Raw genomic sequence first — 20,374 nt, 5'->3', positions numbered from 1 at the left:
AAACAAAGGAGGGGCATCACATTCAATTTATGCTGCTGCATCTGAGGGCTGCATAAACCCCAATTTCACTGCTGCTATGGGCATTAAAAGGGGTTGTCTCAAGGACAAAGTACATTTTAATTAATAGATCTTGCTGATAAAAATAAGTTCTACAATTGGAGGTGTTAAAAATAACGTTCCTGTGCTGAGATAATCTTATAAATGTGTCCCTGCTGTGTACTGTGTAATGGCTGTGTCTGACCATCCACAGCTGCTCCAGTTTATGGTCTGCACATACCACAGCTCCTGGGCAGGGGATGAAGCAAAACTATACAGACAGAGCAGCAGCGGATGCTTTCTGTGAGGCCACAGCGCCAGTAATAGTATTTGGTCAGTATTTTTTCTGAGGCGTGAGAGACAAAATCAGATGAGGAATAGTGTTGAGCGAGTATGTTCTGTCCAAGTACGCTCAGGCCGAGCTCCGAGTATTTATAGCTGCTCGGTGATATGGTTGAATCGCTCCCATGTGCATGATTTGCAACTGTTTGGCAGCTTTATTACTTGTGAGGAATGTGTAAGAAATAGACATTCCTCACATGTAATAAAACTGTCAAACAGTTGCAAATCATGCACACGGGAGTGATTCAAGCTTATCACCGAGCAGCTATAAATACTCGGAGCTCGGCCCGAGCATACTCTGCGAAAGGGTTAACAGAACATACTAGCTCAACACTAGTGAGGAACAATCAGAGAAAAACTGTAATAGAAACAAGTGCACCAGTTCTGCATTTATCACCACTCCTGGTTTTGTCTCCCACTCCTGAGAAAAAATACCGACCAAATACTGATAGCGGGGCTGTGGCCTGAGGTAAAACAGGTTTTTAAAACACGCAAGGTTTTACCTCACAGAAAGCAGCAGCAGCTGTGATCCCCTTCTGTAATGTCAGTATAGTCTTTTCCTTCCTCACCTGCCCAGGAGCTGTGGTATGATCAGACCATGTCCCTGTACGGTCACACACAGCCATTACACAGTACACAGCAGGGGCGCATTTATAAGATTATCTCAGCACAGGAACATTTTTTTTAAACACATCCAATTGTGAAAGTTATTATTCCAAGATCTATTGATTAAAATAAACTTTGTTTGTGGGAAAACCCCTTTAAAGAGTAAATGTAGATATTTAAACCAATTGACAAAAAGTTCCTTTATTGTCACTAATTTCACACTTTCACAGCCAAAATAAAGTTAAACAAAAAAGGCTTTCGTCACAAGGATTGTTCCCTTTCAGATAATGTCTAGCCACAACCGCAGTTTGTTAAAAAATATACCACACTGTACTCACCTTCCCTAAGTCCACCAGCGAGCCTCTGCTGCTCCTGGTGTCTGGCATTGGCTGTAGCGCTAACGTCACAATGACGGCCATTCTCTGAACGCCTCAGGTCAGCCTATGTAGACGAAGCTTCAGAAAAGCTGAGCTACAGATTGGCATTGGATGCGGTGCTGACATTACGTTGACAGCACGGCAGCCAGACACTGGGAGCAGCGGTGAGCACTTATCAGTGGACTCTGGGAAAAGAGTACAATCCGATCTGATGTTTGGTTCTTGTTTTGTTTTTTAACAAACTGAAGCCAGGGAAGAACATTATCTCAAAAGGGGACAACACCTCCCTTTATAGAATGTATCAGATGCATCAGATTAGCAGAAAATAACCTGTTATATAAATCATTTTTTGTGTTAAATGCATTATTTTTATATATTTAATTTTTTATCATCTCTAGCAATATTTTTTAATTTTTCGCAATCTGTTTAAAAATAAAAAAACAAATCTTGCAGTTTTCACACTGGCCACTAGGGTATTGTTTTTTTTTCAAGCTTATTTTTTGTTTAAGGAAATAATACATGTAAAGTTATCCTAAATAAACAGTCAGACCCCTGATCTTCTGCTCTAAATTATCTGTTGAGCCGGTGCAAAGTTCACTGTGAAGGGAGGGGAGCAGGGTCAGCTGCGACATCATTCATGTAGAGATATTCACGGCACACGCCATATTAAAAACTTCATCCATAAGCGCCATTTATTTGAATAAATTGCATACAGGATAAAGCGCAGGAGACAAACGTCATGTCCCCAGATGCTTTCTCAACATCCTCATCTGTCATTGTAGTCCTGGTTTTGATAAGTAGTCTACTGAAAACTCTTCCAAAAAGGACAGGAAGTAAGAATCTAAAAAAAAAAACCAATGGCTAGTGTGAAAATTGCATGAGAGCCAAGTTTGACACTTTAAAAACATAGTAATATGAATAAAATATAAAAAAAATCCATTGTCAAAAAGTTTTAAAGAACGTAAACATAAAAACCTGACTTAAAGATGACTTTTCACCAGATTGAGCAGGTTGAACTGCCCATCATTGTGGCTGCAGAGATGAAATAAACAGAGATTTCCATTTTTTAAATTTCTCCTCTCTGTCGCGAAGAGATTTGCTTGTAAAGTTTAGATTTCAATTTATGATAAGTCCAACAGGCATTACAAGAATTGTCTCTGGGGGCATGTATTTCTTCCCCAGCATGAAGTTGACCAATCATAAGCAGGAGGCAAGTGGGGAAGATGGGAAGGGTGGGGTGAATACCACAACCCCAAAAAGTCAGAAGAACATGCCTTCTCCTGAGAGACAATGATGAGAGCCCGAATCTTTGCAGCTACCAGTATAGCAGGGCTGAATCAATACAAACATGTATCTTTCATCTCACAGCAGTACCAGTGTGGGAGAGCAGGTACAGCAGAGAGTAATTACAAACACTTCCAGCTTTCACCTTACTGCAGTCAGTGTAGTGGGAGGGGAGATACAGCTGAAAGTCATTAGAAACACCTACTGCAGCTCTCCTCTCACAGCGCTGTGAACTCTGCTGTACCCACCTTACAATGCGGTGAGCTGAAAGTTAGAAGTGTTTGTAATGGCACTGAGCTGTGCTCTACATAGTTGCTGCAGGGATCACGGATATTTGTCTTTACAGGTCTCATAGGAGAAAGTATATTCATCCTTCCTCCACTTGGGGTGTTTTATTTCCCTTTCCCCTTCCCCTGGATGATGCCTCCTGCTTATGATTGTTCAATGTTATGCAGGGGAGGAAGTACACGTCCCCAGAGATGAATCTTTGGTCACGTCTTGTTGGACTTTATCATAAATTAGCATCTAAACCTTACAAGCCAATATCTCCGCAATGGAGTGTAGAAATTAAGAAATAAAAACTACTTTTATTCAGCTCTGCGGCCACTATTCCAACGTGTGACCAGTTTAACGTGATCCAACTGGTGAAAGGTCCTCTTTACACCATAGGTCATTTCCTGATGACAGCGGACTTTAAACTTGGGTTCACGGTTTACTAATATGTGCCGTGTGTAGACGGCTTCTGTATCACCAGCTTCTCCCCTTCATAGGGGGATGGATGATCTGTATAGATGGTCACAGTAGAGGCCTGAGAGAAATCAGAATTCACACCAGAGGCCTCAGCAGAGAAAGGGTGGTCTCCACCCCCCTGTATCACCTTCATTCAACATTTTAACCTCTGGTAACAGGCCAGGTGACTTCAACAGCCACAAAATCACAATGCAGTTGTTGACTCCCATTATTATGTTAATGGAGGGAACTGGCTATAACCGGCCTGGTGAGCAGATAATGAATGGCACCAATTACTCAGTCAGAGTACCTGAGCCGAGGAATCATCCAGAGGTCTTCATGCTCAAGGGCAAACAGTCCCTTATGTGTGTGTAATGGAGAAGAATGAGGAAGATAAGGAGTCGTGGCTGGAGAAATGCTGTACACAGGATGCCGAGCGTTTATATGATATATCACACGGGAGCCAGGAGGACACAGGCCGATAATGTGCCAGGAGACACTCGACCCAAAGTCTCATCTATACCGAGAAGGGAAGGAAAGGGTCCTCCATGAGAGGACAGCGCCACGTCCACAGTAATGTCTGACTCCCCCAGCCATGATAACATACAGCATGGTGTGCGGCTGCTGCCTAGGTCCCGTGAATTGGAAGAGCAACATGGGCGACATCAGTCCCATCAGCAGCAGATGGCGTACGATTATGAGCTAGTGATATTAACCCTCAGAGACACTTTACAATAAGTCAGCCCCGTGGTGGAGATAAAGGGGAGCAGTCAACAGATTTTTAGAACAAACTGTATACATTATTAAATAGATCTTAGGCTATGTGCCCACGTAGCGTTTTTCAAGCGTTTACGCTGCGGAATTTCCGCAGCGTAAACGCTTGTTAAACGCTAGGTAATCCGCACCCCATGGTCCCCAAGGGGATTCCGCAAGTTCTATGCCCACGCTGCAGATTTTTCCGCAGCGTTTATGCTGCGTTCAAAAATCCGCAGCATGTTCATTAATTTTGCGTTTCCGCAAGCGGAATTGCCTTGTGCAATGCATTAAAAACGCAAGTCAATTCCGCATGTGGTAAACGCGCGATAAGCGCGCAATAAACGCGTGCGGAATTCCGCATGCGTTTTTCCGGGAGGACATGCGGAAATGAAGCAGAAATTATCTGCTTCATTTCCGCAACGTGGGCACATAGCCTTAGACCTGATCAGACTGATGTAATAACTTTGAAAATCCATGACAGAATGGCTGTGCAATATTAAATGAGCATTTTATGAGTGCAGCTAAAAAGCTTATTAGTCCAAGAGTAATCTGTCTGAGCACAACCAGCGTCACTGACAGCTGCAGCCTGTACTGAGCAGTGTGTGATCTCAGCAGCAGCAGTGAGGAGGGACACTGAGGAACAGTCACTCAGGGATGGTGGGTGGGGATTTAAGCTTTCAAAAAGGATTATGCAGCCATTCTGACAAGGATTTTCACAGTAATTACAACAGCCAGAGATCGAAGATACATTGTTATGGATGTATGCAGTTTGTCTTGTGCAATCTGGTGAGAGATCCGCTTTTACATTGCCATTTTTGCTATTCTAGTACACATACTGGTATACTTGACAGCAATAACAGTACAGTCTGCAGCACTATTTGTGCCATCAAATTACTGGAAAATTGGTTGCGCAATGTGCAGTGCTGTTGTATTTTGGCCACAATTCCTAACCAAACTCTAATCTTAAAGTGAAGAGGGACACAAACAATGCAGAGTAACCAGCCCCCAAAACTCATCTGCTTCTCTGGTTATTTGCAGGCCAAATGAAAAAAGGAAAAAAAATAAAGTTTCCATGATTTTTTTTTGATTTTTTTAATTACTCGCCACATGGGCCCTAATTCATCAAGATCCTCATTGCTTTCAATGGTCTTAATGAGGGGGTGTGCCGGAGTCAGAGGTGCCTGATTTATTAAGAAAAGCATGCTTCATAATGAACGAGGAGCATCCGAAATGTGCGTGCGCCTCGCAACAAAGTCTTACTCCAGTCAGGTACGCCACGAATTAGGCAAGCTGTGACGTCCCTCCCTTATTCCATCCCGCCCCGGCTCCACCAAAGTTGCATCATTTTTGAGCAACAGCAGACAAATTTCGCTACTTATCTAAGTGACTTCATGTTTGATTTGATGTGTCAGGGCCATAATCTGTGGGAGGTAAAAATATACTATACTATACTATACTATACTAATACATATCTCTTATTGTATTAATTTAAAAAATGATAATATCATCAACAGCACATTAAAGTGAACCTGCCACATGCTGCTCAATCTGTGGGCAGCATGTACACAGCCAGGTACGTTGGACTCTGAAACACTGTGGTATTACAGAGAAAGGCATACTTTAATAGCCACTGGGAACAGAGACTGTGCTGAAGCCTAGTCGGACCATCGCCTTCATCCCACCCGCTGCCCTGGTGTGACAAGTCTCTGCCTAAGTGCACATATAGCCCAAGACCTGTCAATTCAGGACAACGGGAGGGGAAAAGCCACCAGGGACCTGCTGTCCAACTAGTCTGCGTGGCGTTTCAGAGTTAACCCTGCCTCGCTGATATCATGCAGTCGGTGTCTGATACCTATTGCCCACGGGTTGGGCAGCATGTAGCAGGTGTCAGGTTCCCTTTAAGGACATGTAAACAGCTCCATAGACTATAATATGTGCATCTTCTCTGTGAAAACAGACACTGACTGAAGCCTAAAGCCTACACTGGTGGATGCAAACAGCGCTGATTTAATATAGTCATATAGCAGCAATGGGTTGTTTTTTTTTATCTCCTAAAAATGTGATATTGCTTGACCCCAGGAGACTAATTTTTAATCTGCATGTAGCAGGCTCATGTATGCATGAGGCTCTATAATTGGGATACACGCATGTGTAGCACCCCGAGGACTCGGCTGCTACAGGGGTATTGCACCTCGAACCAGAGGTGTGGTATTCCACTCCCGGGTAAGGATGGAGTGTGGAACTGGGCTCAGTTAGCTGCATGCACCACACTCACCCCATTTCCGGGGGACAGACCAACGGTACTCCCACCAGATAGATGTGCAGGTACGACAGCTTCTGTCCCTGGCTGGAGTGGGGGGGGGGGGGGCGGGAGAGGAACATCCTAGTGGTGTAGGAGCAGATAGGGGAGGGACTCTGGGCATAGGTAGGAGCCCATTGGTTGCTAGTCACCTGGGCTCGGGTGCCAGAGGGAGTATATAGGTGGGCACCATCTTAGTTCAGGGTTCTGTTCTGTGCAGAGAGGAGCTCAGCCAGAGAGGGCTGACAGGGAGCTGTGGCTCAGTCTGGGCCCAGCTCCAGAGCCAGGCCTGGAGTGGAGGCCTGAAGCGGAGAGAGAGAGAAGTAAGAGGAAGAAGGAACAGAAACACCAGGAAAGGCCCAGAGACGCAAGAAAAGAGGGAACCCTAAGATCCCACAGAATAACGGGTGAAGGGTTGGCAGAACAGGGTGCCGGATCCCAAACTGGTGGAGGCCAATCATCCTTAGCCAGGAACCGGAGGTCGTGGACAAGTTTTGGCGCGACCCCTCGCCATATCTACCAGGAAGGCATACCATATAGGGTCAGGGAAACCGGGAAAGGTTTCACCACTAGAAGGCCCGAGGGAGCTGGACAAAGGTGGATCCCTGGTGGGGACGGCCAGTAGAAAGGAAGAGAGGGGAGCTCAGGACCACGCTCTGGAACTGCCTGGGAGTTGGCCGAGTCCCGCACCTGGTGGACGCAGCACGGCTCGGGTGGTCCTAACTGTGCACAAGGGACCTGATAAAGAACTGTGAGTAAAGCATTGAAAACTGCAATTGCAAGTCTCCGTGATTCCTTGTCGCACCATTAGTGCTGGGACATCCGCACCATCTCTCCCAACATCATTCACATCCTCTGCCCTGAGGCCATACCCCTTCCGTTGGGGGTTATACCATCCACGCTGCACATCCGTACCACCGGCCTCAGCGGACTGCCCTGCAGCGGCGGCTTCATAGCCGCATTCAACGGGTGGCGTAGTCGGACACTAATACCATCATATCAATAACTGCCACTTAGTTTGACCACCCTGGGCACGGACCGGGTCACCGCCACACGAAGACTCCTACCCCCATCGGATCCGGCTCCGGGTATTCCCCGCGCGCACGCGCGCCGCACTACAGCACTGGCCCAGGGGGCGCGTCAACTTTGGCGTAGTCGGCAGGATTACGTGCCCGCAACCACCGGGTACTGCGTGCCTGAAGAAAAGTTCACATTTACCTCAAAAAGGAGTCCCCCGCCAATTCCAGAGGGTTCCCGCCATCGGACGCCGTCCGGAGTCGTTTCCCGCCGTTTGCCCGCCATCTGCAGCCTTTGCCCGCCATCAGCGAAGTTTCCCGCCATCAGTGGACGATTCCCGCCATCTTGGACAGTTTCCCACCCTGGCAGAGCGGACGCCATTGTGGGCGTGCCAGAGAGTGGCAAGAGACCACCTCCCATCATGGGCATGGCCCCAGAGTGGCGCCAAAGGAGGGGACCGCCCCCACCAGCCGAGACTACCACCATGGAAATGTCCATCAAAGTGGGGGGTCTGCCCCTGAAACTGACTGTCACTAAGTTGCCCCGGGACCACTCCCAAGGGGGGCGGATAGAGAATAAAACGGAGAAGATAGGTGCAGCCTGGAGGAGTCTGGACAGATCGCACCCGGGGATGGAGGAAGAGACAAGCGGTACCGACCCCGTGGTCCGGGGCCTGCTGCAGGCCGCCACCCCAGAAGGCCTGGTGGAGATCCTGGCACAGCTCCCCAGAGATCGGGAGCGTGCACAGACCACGCTGGAGGCCTTGGCCCGGAAGATGGCCCGAGTACAACAGGAAGCACTGGCCGAATGGAGAAGGGAGATGGCCCAGCAGGCTGGAACCCGCCAGCAGAGGACGCCACCCGCAACGTGGAGCATGTCTGCCCCTGAGGATGGTGCAGGAGGGACGAAGGCCGGAGACGACGCCGCGGAGGGAGCCGCAGGGATGGAAGCAGGTAATGGGGACGTCATCACCCCGAGCCCAGTAGCCGTAAGCCTGCCCCAGCTCCCCGTCGCAGAGCCCGAAGTCCCACTCACCGCGCCCGTTGCCGCACCGCCACTGCTCCCAACTAGGCCTCAAGCGGCCGGAGCCGCAGACACTCCCCCTTCCGCGCCACGCCCCTTGACCCGGAGCGCGGCAAAACAGGAAATGCCCCCGGCCTGGTCGCAAGGCCGAGTGCCTCCGGGCGCCGCGGTCTCCACAGCGCCCTCTACCTCCACGGTGCCACCGGCCTGGTCGCAAGGCCGAGTACCTCCGGGCGCCGCGGCCCCCACAGCGCCTTCCTCCCGGAAGGTGCCATACTTGGACCCAGATAGGATGCCTCCGGCCTGGACGCAAGGCCGAGTACCCCCGGGCGCTGCCGCCCCTACGGCGCCCTCAACCTCCACAGTGCCACCCCTGGGCGCAGATCTGTTTGCACAACATACCAGCCCGGACGGGCTGCCCTTCGTGTGGCCACCGGAGTACGTCAACCCCCGACTCCGGAGGGAACGGCCCCTGTGTGAGCCTCTGATCCCGGCTCCGGCGCCCGTCGAACTTGTCCTGCTCCCGTTGGAGGACGCCCAATTCGCATGGGATCCGACCGGTGAGGACCTCATGGGGTTCACCAAGGAGACCCGGGCGGCCGCAGCCCGGCGTGAGGAGTGCTGCCGTCAACAGCTAGAGGTCTTTGGGAGAGAGCGGCGAGAGAGGAGGATCCGCGAGGAACAGCTGCAGGTCCAAAGCGCGGAGCAGAAACGCCGGGCCCGACAAAACCCCCGTACGGCCCACGGTCCCCGCGCCAACGGGACCGTAATAAAGTTCCAGTTGGAGCATGGCTGGGGCTTTATCCGGGATCACCGAACCCCCGGCGACGTCTTTGTCACCCGCAGGGATGTCGAGAGCCACCTGCCGGAGGGACACCGCGGACGTGACCTCTACCTGGGTGATGAGGTCACCTTCACCCGGCATCAGTGTGCTAAAGGACCGTACGCCCTTCACGTACACCGGCTGACTGAGGAGGAGATGCAGTATGAGGAAGACCAAGAGGACCCGGACGGGTCTGAAGACTACCCTCAGGAAGGAGCACGAAGAGGACACCATTATTAGAGAGTGGTAAAGAAGGACTGTATATAGTTACTCGTCGGGGTACAAGAACTATCGTAAAGTTGGTGCTTGTGTGAACTGTTACCAGTGTGCCCTTAATCCCTTACCAGGCTGAGGACTGTGAGCAGCCATTCCCCTATTCCCACTGGCCGAGGACTGAGAGCGGCCACCCTGTAAATAGTTGCGCTTCTTGAGGCGCCCCCTACTGGTTTTATAGAAGAACTGCGTTTCTACTTTAGAGCTAGAGACTGTTGCACTTTACCTGGTCACAAGTTGCACGGTGGCCAGAGATCAAGAACGTGTTGGTCAAGAATGTTTTATATGAAAAAGTTTTATATGATACTAAAAGAGTTAATGGTATTTTATAAGTATGTGAAGAAAGTCTGATGTTTCCGTAATGTTTTATACCTGTAACGTTAAAAGAGAAAAGTACCTCCCATAAAGGGATGATTGAAAGTTGATATGTCTTACATGTGAGTGTACACTTTAAAATTTTTGTATGTTTTAATTTGCTTTTGCTCTTTTCCAGCCCGAGGACATGCTGTGGTTTACCAGGGGGGAATGTAGCACCCCGAGGACTCGGCTGCTACAGGGGCATTGCACCTCGAACCAGAGGTGTGGTATTCCACTCCCGGGTAAGGATGGAGTGTGGAACTGGGCTCAGTTAGCTGCATGCACCACACTCACCCCATTTCCGGGGGACAGACCAACGGTACTCCCACCAGATAGATGTGCAGGTACGACAGCTTCTGTCCCTGGCTGGAGTGGGGGGGGGGGGGGGGGGGGGGGGAACATCCTAGTGGTGTAGGAGCAGATAGGGGAGGGACTCTGGGCATAGGTAGGAGCCCATTGGCTGCTAGTCACCTGGGCTCGGGTGTCAGAGGGAGTATATAGGTGGGCACCATCTTAGTTCAGGGTTCTGTTCTGTGCAGAGAGGAGCTCAGCCAGAGAGGGCTGACAGGGAGCTGTGGCTCAGTCTGGGCCCAGCTCCAGAGCCAGGCCTGGAGTGGAGGCCTGAAGCGGAGAGAGAGAGAAGAGGAAGAAGGAACAGAAACACCAGGAAAGGCCCAGAGACGCAAGAAAAGAGGGAACCCTAAGATCCCACAGAATAACGGGTGAAGGGTTGGCAGAACAGGGTGCCGGATCCCAAACTGGTGGAGGCCAATCATCCTTAGCCAGGAACCGGAGGTCGTGGACAAGTTTTGGCGCGACCCCTCGCCATATCTACCAGGAAGGCATACCATATAGGGTCAGGAAAACCGGGAAAGGTTTCACCACTAGAAGGCCCGAGGGAGCTGGACAAAGGTGGATCCCTGGTGGGGACGGCCAGTAGAAAGGAAGAGAGGGGAGCTCAGGACCACGCTCTGGAACTGCCTGGGAGTTGGCCGAGTCCCGCACCTGGTGGACGCAGCACGGCTCGGGTGGTCCTAACTGTGCACAAGGGACCTGATAAAGAACTGTGAGTAAAGCATTGAAAACTGCAATTGCAAGTCTCAGTGATTCCTTGTCGCACCATTAGTGCTGGGACATCCGCACCATCTCTCCCAACATCATTCACATCCTCTGCCCTGAGGCCATACCCCTCCCGTTGGGGGTTATACCATCCACGCTGCACATCCGTACCACCGGCCTCAGCGGACTGCCCTGCAGCGGCGGCTTCATAGCCGCATTCAACGGGTGGCGTAGTCGGACACTAATACCATCATATCAATAACTGCCACTTAGTTTGCCCACCCTGGGCACGGACCGGGTCACCGCCACACGAAGACTACTACCCCCATCGGATCCGGCTCCGGGTATTCCCCGCGCGCACGCGCGCCGCACTACAGCACTGGCCCATGGGGCGCGTCACATGCAGTATGGATGTGTCATATTTTAAGTCAATAGAAAAACCTCTGTAAAAGAAAAAAAAATTAATTAGTGCATCCTATGTTCTGTGGTTAAAGGGGCAGTAGCAAATTCATGTCAAGTGCAGAGTCAGAGTGGTGGGTTCCCTAGGTAGGCAGGCGCTCCCTACCAGCAGACACTCTGCTTTAGTGCCTGCTTTGCTGTTGGGAAGCTGGCTGGATCACTTGATCAGACCAGCCTCAGTGCCCCTGCGCTGATCCTATTTGGCAGCCTGAGAGCCCACAGATCAGACCAGTAACGTAATCATGCAGTTTATTAATCCTCAGGAGCACACCACTCCCTCCAAAAACGGGAAACTGGGGCTGGAGGCGGTGCACCCATGAAGAAACTGATACCCCTTTGAGCTAAAACATGGAGGCAATCTCAACAGAACTTAACTGTAAAGTGATCCAAAAGGGTCCATAAGTCTTAAAAAGGTTATTCCTCTACACCACCTCCATACAGATACCCAAAATGAGAATACAAGCATGTAAGGGACTTAGCAGCTACCAGACACCTGTGATGGCAACTTATTTCCCATAATAATCTAGGATTGGGCATGCTGAAATTCAACATGTCTGATTCTTCTTTCCCTTGACACCATTGAAGAGTCAGATCACCTCCATTGATTTTCAGCTGACCGGATCGGTTTGGTTGCTTTGCAGCTAATGTATATGAGCATCATTTCAGCTCCTTGAAGACTAAATGGATTGGTGAAGATTAATAAAAAGTCCAGAAATAGCGCCCCTCTTGCTTACAGAATGCATCTGGAATTGCAGCGAAGCCACATTTAAGTTAACAGGGTAAAAAGTCAATACAAACAAGAGTGGTACAGTTTCAGGAAAAACAGAAAAAAAAAGAGCAAACCCTAATTTTAATCTCCGTTACCCCCTCAAAGACACCAAATTTTGATATTTTCCCAGAGATTGATTACTCCAAAGAGGTTTCAGCGACAAGCAGGGAAGTGGCCTCAGACGCACAACCCGGGGCCCAGTGGGTTGGAGAAGAGCTGCAATACATTGTGCTGAATGAGACTCCTTTGCACTGACATTTTACAGCAGAAATAATGGTGATCAACTGCTAGACATAAAACAGATGTCAGAGCGTCTGTTAAAAAGATATAAAAAGAAGAAGTAGCCCCCTCTCTCCGCTCTTAGAAGTCTGGGCAAGTCTCCCAGCAAAGCACAGAGATCCCCCTCCTCCCTGGAAAAGAAGCAGAAGATTTCCTGCAACTTCACAGAAATACCTTGTGTTTGCTGGCCACCTGAAGCATTTCCTTACCACGGGAGAAAAAGTGGACGGTTTTATTTACTCTGTCCAGGGTTTCATCACTGGGAACACTGTGGTTTGGAGGCAAGGGAAAAAAAGGCTCAGAAAAGTCTTAGCATCAAGTAGCAATTTATGTACTTGGAAAAACAAATAGTTTATTCCAGAAGCTCAATGAGCGGCAATGTGTGCAGAGAGCATCTTAGGATCCAAGGGTTAGACCCGAGCAGACTGGAAAGCTCGCCACTTGTCATCACCTTTACCTTAGTCGGCCATAATCAGAGATTCACATGCGGAAGATGCATTCCTCCTGTTAGGCTGTGTGCCCACGTAGCATTTTTCAAGCGTATATGCTGCGGAATTTCCACAGCGTAAACGCTTGAAAAACGCATGTATATCCGCACCCCATGGTCCCCAATGGCATTCCGCAATGTCAATGCCCATGCTGCGGATTTTTCCGCAGCGTTTATGCTGCGTTCAAAAATCCGCAGCATGTCATTTAATTTTGCGTTTCCGCATGCAGAATTGCCTTTGTCCAATGCATAAAAAACGCAAGGCAATTCCGCATGTGGAAAACGCGTGATAAACGCGCGAAAAATGTGCGATAAACGCGTGCGGAATTCCGCATGCGTTTTTCCGGGAGAGGACTTGCAGAAATGAAGCAGAAATTTTCTGCTTCATAAATGCAACGTGGGCACATAGCCTTACCGATACTTTATTCTGTAATTTACAGAACACGGAGAGACATCCGAGACCAGACAGAAGGCTCCTTATAGGAGTAGGATTATTGGGGAGAAGAATTAAGGTTACGTTCCCACAATGAGTGATGTTCTGCACTTATTAGGTAAATTAGATTTGCAGTTTTTTCGTGCTTTTTTTTTTAAAAGCATTTTTCATCTTTTTGCTATGTTTTACATAAACCTGCTTTATTTTTTTTTTTATACTTCCTGGTGTTTGTATCAAAAAAAGTTGTCAAAGCCAGTCCTGTGTGAATATCATGCGTTTCCGCAGCAGAAAAGCACTAAAAACTTGTGTTTTTTACTGTGGACTTTTCACATCTATTGCAATTCTATGGGGAAAATCTGCACATAAAATTCAGCGTAATCACAAGAGAAAATGACACGTTACGGATTGACAGCATTAAAAAAATTAAAAAATTCTATAAACCTCATCCACTTTGTTGGAACTTTAAGACACTACGTTTTTTTGCACAGCACTAAACTCACTAAAAACGCACTGTAGGAAGTTAACCTAATCTGATCTTATTAAGCAAAGCAGGGAAACAAAAAGTTCTTAACATAAAAAAATAAATAAGGAATAGTTTACAGAGAACTGTAGGGCATTTGAGATGCTCTAATTATTTAAGATTCCCCAAGAAAATGTACTAACTGTACATAGGGAAACTGCCCATTGTGTTACACATGGGCAGTGCGCACAGTGGGAAATCATGTTCTGCATAATGGTCCATTTACATCAGCTCCTTATTGACCACTAGACATCTTTTTACTGACCTGTGATATAAGAGACTAGCATTCCCCGACAGGTGACAATCCTGTAGCTGTCACCTGTACACTATAGCTGACAACTTGCTGCATCAGCCACAATCCGTGTTGGCACCGACTATGAACATTTAACCCCCTTAGATTCTGCTGTCAATAGTGACTACAGAATCTAAATAGTTAACAGTGTGGGGGCTCCCTCTTTAACCTCATCAGCACCCTGAGATCTTGAGTGGGTGGTCCTGATGTTTGCCATGGCAGTTCATGGCCAAATAACGGCCTTAGTCTTCCGGCTATAGCGGCCTGTACAGAACTTTGTGGTAAAAATAAACTTTTTCAGTCTTTTCATGCCACTTTCCATTACTTCCTGAAAAGAACCCGAATGGTTAATGAACTACCTGAAAGCAATTTTAAATACGTTGAGGGGTGCGGTTTTTAAAATGGTATCACTTTGGGATGGTTTCCAACATGTAGGACCCCCAAAATCACTTCAAAACTGAACAGGCCCGTATAAGAATAAGTTTTGTACATTTCCATGAAGAAAAAAAAAAAAAAAAATCAAAAATTATTGCTACGTTTTTAAACCTTCTAAAATTCTAACAAAATAAACCAACACTTTACAATTTGATGGTGATGTAAAGCAGACATGAGGGAAATGTTATTTATTAATGTTTTTGTGTCGTATGACTATTGGGATTAAAGCGATAGTCATTCAAGGTTTGAAATTGCAATTTTTAAAACATTTTTTGCCAAATTTCTGATATGTTGTTATAAAAAATATCAACCTAAATTTACCATTATAATAAAGTATCATGAAATCATCAATCTCAAAATCAATGGGATACGTTGAAGCATTCCAGAGTTATTACTTTATAAAGTGACACTGGTCAGATTTAAATAAATTGGTCCAGTCACTAAGGGGTTAGCAGACAAAGAGACAAAAAATAACTCTGAAGCACGAGCAAAAAAACTTGTCCCTCGGCTAATTGTCGATTTTTGACAGCAGAAACTGTCCATTGTCAGGAGCACCACAAGCAACTATTCACCATCCATAGGTGCTAACTTATGAGCAAAAGTCTGCCTGTCTGCGGGGGCCTTTACGTAGCAGACCTGTAAAAACATTTCATAGGAAGAGATATTGACTATTTTTCAGAACACAACCAAAACATCAGGTGTGGGTAGCAAAGAAGGTGGCACGCTGGCCACCAGGGATTTGACTAGTCTTCATTAAACCTCTCTGTCCATGATACAGAAGCCGAGCTTGCCCCAAAAATGTAGCCTCTCACAATGGAGCAGACACGCAACTACCTTTGCTCTTGATAAAATGACAGCTGTAACCGCTGCAAGAAAAATAAGAATTTCTCATTGAAAAATAAAAAAAAGAATCCGCTTTCTTTCCGTCACATAAAAATGTCTGGAATTTCCTGAGGCCTTATCCCAAGATAATATGAATGGGAAACGCAGCTAAAAATAAAGAGACAACGGCTTAGTAGCAGTTTGCTAAAACTTTGCTATTTACAAACAAAGTGTGAGAGCAGATAAGAGATAAGAGCTTATTATCCAACATGGCACAAAATGTAGGTTCCGGTTTATGGAAAATTCTTCAGAGTGGCTCGCTTGTGAATTTGTGCCACCTTCTGCATGAAGATACAGGGGATGACCACCACTAGTCTGGCCGTAGGAAGCACTCAAGACTGGTTTCATCACCCCATAATTTACACTTCTAGAAAAGAGAAACTCAAAAACCCAATAAGAGACAATACCAGTGATAGAAGCTTATGTACTACAGGCTGCGACTGCACAACTTACAAGACAGTAGCCATGGACAAGACCCCACACAACTACATGCAGGAAATCTATAACAGCTACGTTCCCACCATGAGCTTTAGAAGTTGCAGATTATTTGCACCATTTTGACACCCATTAAGTAAAATAGGTCACTTGCTTTTTTCGAAAATACGCAGCGCAAGAAACTCACCAAAAGCGCATTGTGGGAACGCAGCCCAATGTGGATGCTCACATTCTATATTCCAGCCTTGCACCCAAACGCTGAACTAGTTTCATTTAAAGGGAACCTGTCAGCATGAAATGCCGTCCAATCTGCAGGCACCGTGATATAAAGCAGTGTGATCTGAGCAGATTGATATATAGTTTTGTGAGATAAGATTAAGTATATCCTGTGTTTTCATCATTTACACCTCTGCTCCTCCTGGGATTATCAGTCCAGTGGGCGGTCCGATCTCTGTATACACACTTATACAAAGAAAGCTGTCAGTCACTGATTGGTCCAGTGGGCGGTCCTATCAGTGACTGACAGCTTTCTTTGTATAAGTGTGTATACAGAGATGGACTGCCCACTGGACCAATAATCCCAGAAAGAGCAGAGGTGTAAAAGAGGAAAACACAGGTTATACTGAATCTTATCTCACAAAACTACATATCAATCTTCTCGGCACCCCCAGCACTATCACATGAGGCCATCAGATTGGACTGCATTTTCATGGTGACCGGTTCCCTATAAAAGGTGTACATCTAAATAAAAGTGTCAAATTCTTTGGACTGTCCGTGTACATTTCAGCCATAATGCATGCAAGTTTACTGGTATATATTAAAGTAAATCGGTTGGGTGCCACACTTTATTGTAAACTCCATCCACTTTTTCAAAAGGTTAAAACAAGTTATCACTGATCTACAGGATAGGTGATAACTTGCCAATTCGGTAGGTGTTCCACCGCTGGGACTCGCGCCCATAGTCCGAACAGGGAATATTTATCACTAACAGTGGAACTTTTATCCCATTACAAAATGGAGTGGCAGATTAGACGGCTGGCCGCTGCTCCATTCTCTGTGGCACAGCGCTTGGCAGCTCAATAGGGAATGAATGAAGCAGCGGACATGCATGCACACTGCAGATCCATTTCAACGGGATAAGATCTCAGCTTTTCTGATTGGCGCAGGTTCCAGCAGTCGGGACTCCCCACTCACCCCCTTAATCAACTAGTTATGACCTATGCTGTGGACAAGTGATCACTTTTTTTTTTTTTTTTTTTTAACTAGACAACCCATTCAAGCACCATATTGAATAGATACAGCCTATCCTCTTCGACTGTTTTTTACAAAAGCGTTGTTTGGATTTAAAGGGAACCTGACAGCAGTGTTTGAGTCAAATATACTTAACTGAGATCAGACAGCCAGTGTCTGATGCATGCGTGCCATGGTTCGGGCAGCATGAATCAGCTGTCAGATTCACTTTAAGAAATTAAACTGTTCGGCATTAACAAGCGGCTCCAGGGTTTCGTTCATGGTTGAAAAGCATCATGAACGCCTCCTATCCTAGTGAGCAAGACAGGGGCACGATACCCATCAACCATACCAGCTTTCTTGTAAGCACTTAACACAATGTTGTTAGTGCCACGCTGAAGTGAGCAGCGGTGGAGAAACCCTTTAACAGAAAATGTCCAGGATTACACACTTACCCCCGTCCATTCCCATAAGCGTGTTCATTTTATAAACGTTATCCCAGACCCATAAACATTCCTGCCCACCCCACCTTCCACCTTCTTGGGGCTGTGTGGGCGCTACATTTTCAGTACAATTCAGGACTATGGGATTTTGGGGACAACCCCTATCAGATTGTAAATGCAGTCATATAGTTTTTCCATCAATCTGCTGAAGGAACAGGCATCTTCTGTTTTTCATTTACTGTTTATTAGACAAGGTAATGGTATGGATCGGGTATTAACCCTGCAAGCCCATTGCATTAATAAACCATACAAATAGTTAGATTTCATTAATTACCGTCATCAAAAATGTTCTTTTCCATTAATTGAACAAAAAAATATATAAAACACACACACAGACCGGTATGTATATTTGTTTACCTGAAGAATACAAAACTGAAATAGCAAGTGGTAATATATTGCAAAAAGAAAGTTATTTGACGACTGCCAAGAATCTGCAGCGGTGTCATAAGCAGACGCTACGGATAGAGCTTCCTGTTGTTGCATACGGCTCTGTCCCCTCTTAAAAATCAGAGTAAGGTGCAGAGCAGGAAGTTCACAAGCTTGGTGAAAGCCACAAGTACCGGCAAGAACGAGACAAGGGGGAAAGAAAAAAAAGAACAAAACATTAGAAGTACATAGTGTTGTGCATGCAGCGTGCCGCACACTTACCTGATGGACAGGCACTTTCTGGGGGGTACTCTGAGGTGACTGGTGAAGCGAAGTCCATGGTTGGTGATGAGAATGTGACGGCGGTGAAGACTGATGGTGCATAGCTGGATGAGGCTGACAGTTTGCCATTTGCTGCTGAAAAGATTGATGAGCGGGATGCTGCTGGCCAGACATCATCCGTTCTTGTATTGCCTGTGGATCCGCATGGCTAACTCCAGGACAGCCATTTGGTCTCATATGCCCACCCATCTCCCTTGGTGTTGAGGACATACCTATGAATGTCTGACCCTGTGGCATGTTTCTGGGACCCATGTTCCTTTGTCCCATACCCATGCTGCCAGGGGGCTGGTGACTTGGAGGATGGGGCATATTTGGGTAACTTCCAACATCCATAGGTATCCCTGCGCTGCCAGGCCTAACTTGCGGCGGAGGGGTGCCTGCTGGATTGCTCATTGCTTTCAAGGGTGACATGGGAGGTGGAGACGCATAGGTTCCCTGAGGCTGTGAAGGATGCATAGTTTGTGTGTTCATTTGGTTAAGTGAGCCACTAGGATGAATTGGTTGCTGGTGCATCAGCCCTGGACTATTGTTTGACGGAAACCCCACAGCATTTGGGTATCTAGGTACAGACGGAGACATTGGAGTGTTGTTAGTAAGGCCTAAATTCTGATTCATCCCTGTATTATTAACTAATCCCTGATTAAGGTTACTATAAGGATAGCGGGAATACTGCCCTGAGTTGTTTAACGTAGGTGAAGGTACAGTCTGGTTTCTAGAATTAAAATTAAGGGACTGTGGCCTAACTGCACCCTGCTGAGGAGTATTAGGAGAAAACCTAGGACTGTGAGCAACAGATTCTCCATGGAGAGTAGTGGGGGGATGGTGATGAAACTGCTGGACCGAGTGACGTAGTGAGGGCCCCATGTTGGGATTTTGCTGGGGTACATGAGACATATGACCAGGTCCTGCAGCCCCAAGGAAGGGATTTCCTTGATTAAGACCATCTTGTCCTTGAGAAAACTGGTTCATCCTTTGTGACTGTAGTGGACCATGCGGTTGCATTGAGAAATCTCCTCGAACCATGTAGTTACCCATTTGTTGAACATGTTGAGGGTGAGGGGGACCCTGAGGTCCGGAAGGTGTGGGTTGTTGCTGCTGTGATTGTGGCTGCTGGTAAGGTGGTCTTATCTGATCAGACACCTGCACTGCCCTGGGTCCCCACATGGAACCACTGTCTACAAATGACGGCGCGTGTCTTTCATTCTGCATACCAGGATACACTCCCATTTGGCCACCACCATGGGGGACCTGAGAAACCGATGTGTTGTGATACTGCGAATGTGGAGAAGCAATCCCATTTCCAGGAGTGTTAGCCATCATTCTGTTAGGCTGGTCCATCATGTGCATTTTCTGGGGCTCATACTGGTTATAATGATCAAAGTGGGTCAGCTTTGCTTGGTTTTGACTACTGGGATTATGGTGGAGCGGAGACTGTAGAGAAGCAAAACCCTGATCCAATGGCATCTGTGGAGCCATGGAGTTGACAGCATTTTCAGGATATCCACATTCACCCAGGCCCTCCAACCCTTCGCTGAACATATTACCATCTTCCCCAAATAAACTCATCATGCCAGGATCTGCCATTTTGCTTCTGCACACAGCTCTTTAGAGCCGCGAGCGCGAGATTGTGCTTCACCTCTCAGAGGTGTTAGTCCTCAGAGCCGTTAATCCTTAGTTAATCTCTTTCATGTCATTCCATATTGTCTTAATTCTTTCGGACCATGCGGTGTCAGGCGGACGGGGTCTGTCCCTATGAAAAGAAGAAAAAATAAACTGTTAATTTTTTTTATAAAAACTTAATAGATTTTAAAAAAAAGTTGTGAAAAACAGATCATCCATCTATGAATGGGACCTTTCAAATGGACAATAAGGGCGAAAAAAAAAAGTTCTAAAACTTACAGACACCAACGCTGTGCCGCATTCATTTATTGGGTGGAACAGAACAAAAGAACAAAATGCAG

At 47.0% G+C, this 20,374-nt stretch overlaps 1 protein-coding gene across 2 annotated transcripts in view; it reads right to left on the bottom strand.

Moving 5' to 3' along the window:
• The window catches only part of CHD7 (chromodomain helicase DNA binding protein 7), a 136,492-nt gene that overhangs the window by 89,006 nt on the left and 27,112 nt on the right, over positions 1-20,374 (bottom strand). For both annotated transcript variants that reach the window (XM_073679339.1, XM_073679340.1), the window contains exon 2: positions 18,354-20,163. In XM_073679339.1, coding sequence (XP_073535440.1) covers positions 18,354-19,997 — 1,644 coding nt within the window. In that variant the 5' untranslated portion in view covers positions 19,998-20,163. The remainder of the gene's footprint in view (positions 1-18,353; positions 20,164-20,374) is intronic.

This window comes from Phyllobates terribilis, unplaced genomic scaffold (assembly GCF_046119375.1).
Source record: "Phyllobates terribilis strain yellow unplaced genomic scaffold, ASM4611937v1 Scaffold_4__5_contigs__length_816908805, whole genome shotgun sequence".
NCBI lineage: Eukaryota > Metazoa > Chordata > Amphibia > Anura > Dendrobatidae > Phyllobates > Phyllobates terribilis.
The sequence above is the reverse complement of the archived record's forward strand: the minus strand, read 5'-3'. Positions and strand labels throughout refer to the sequence as shown.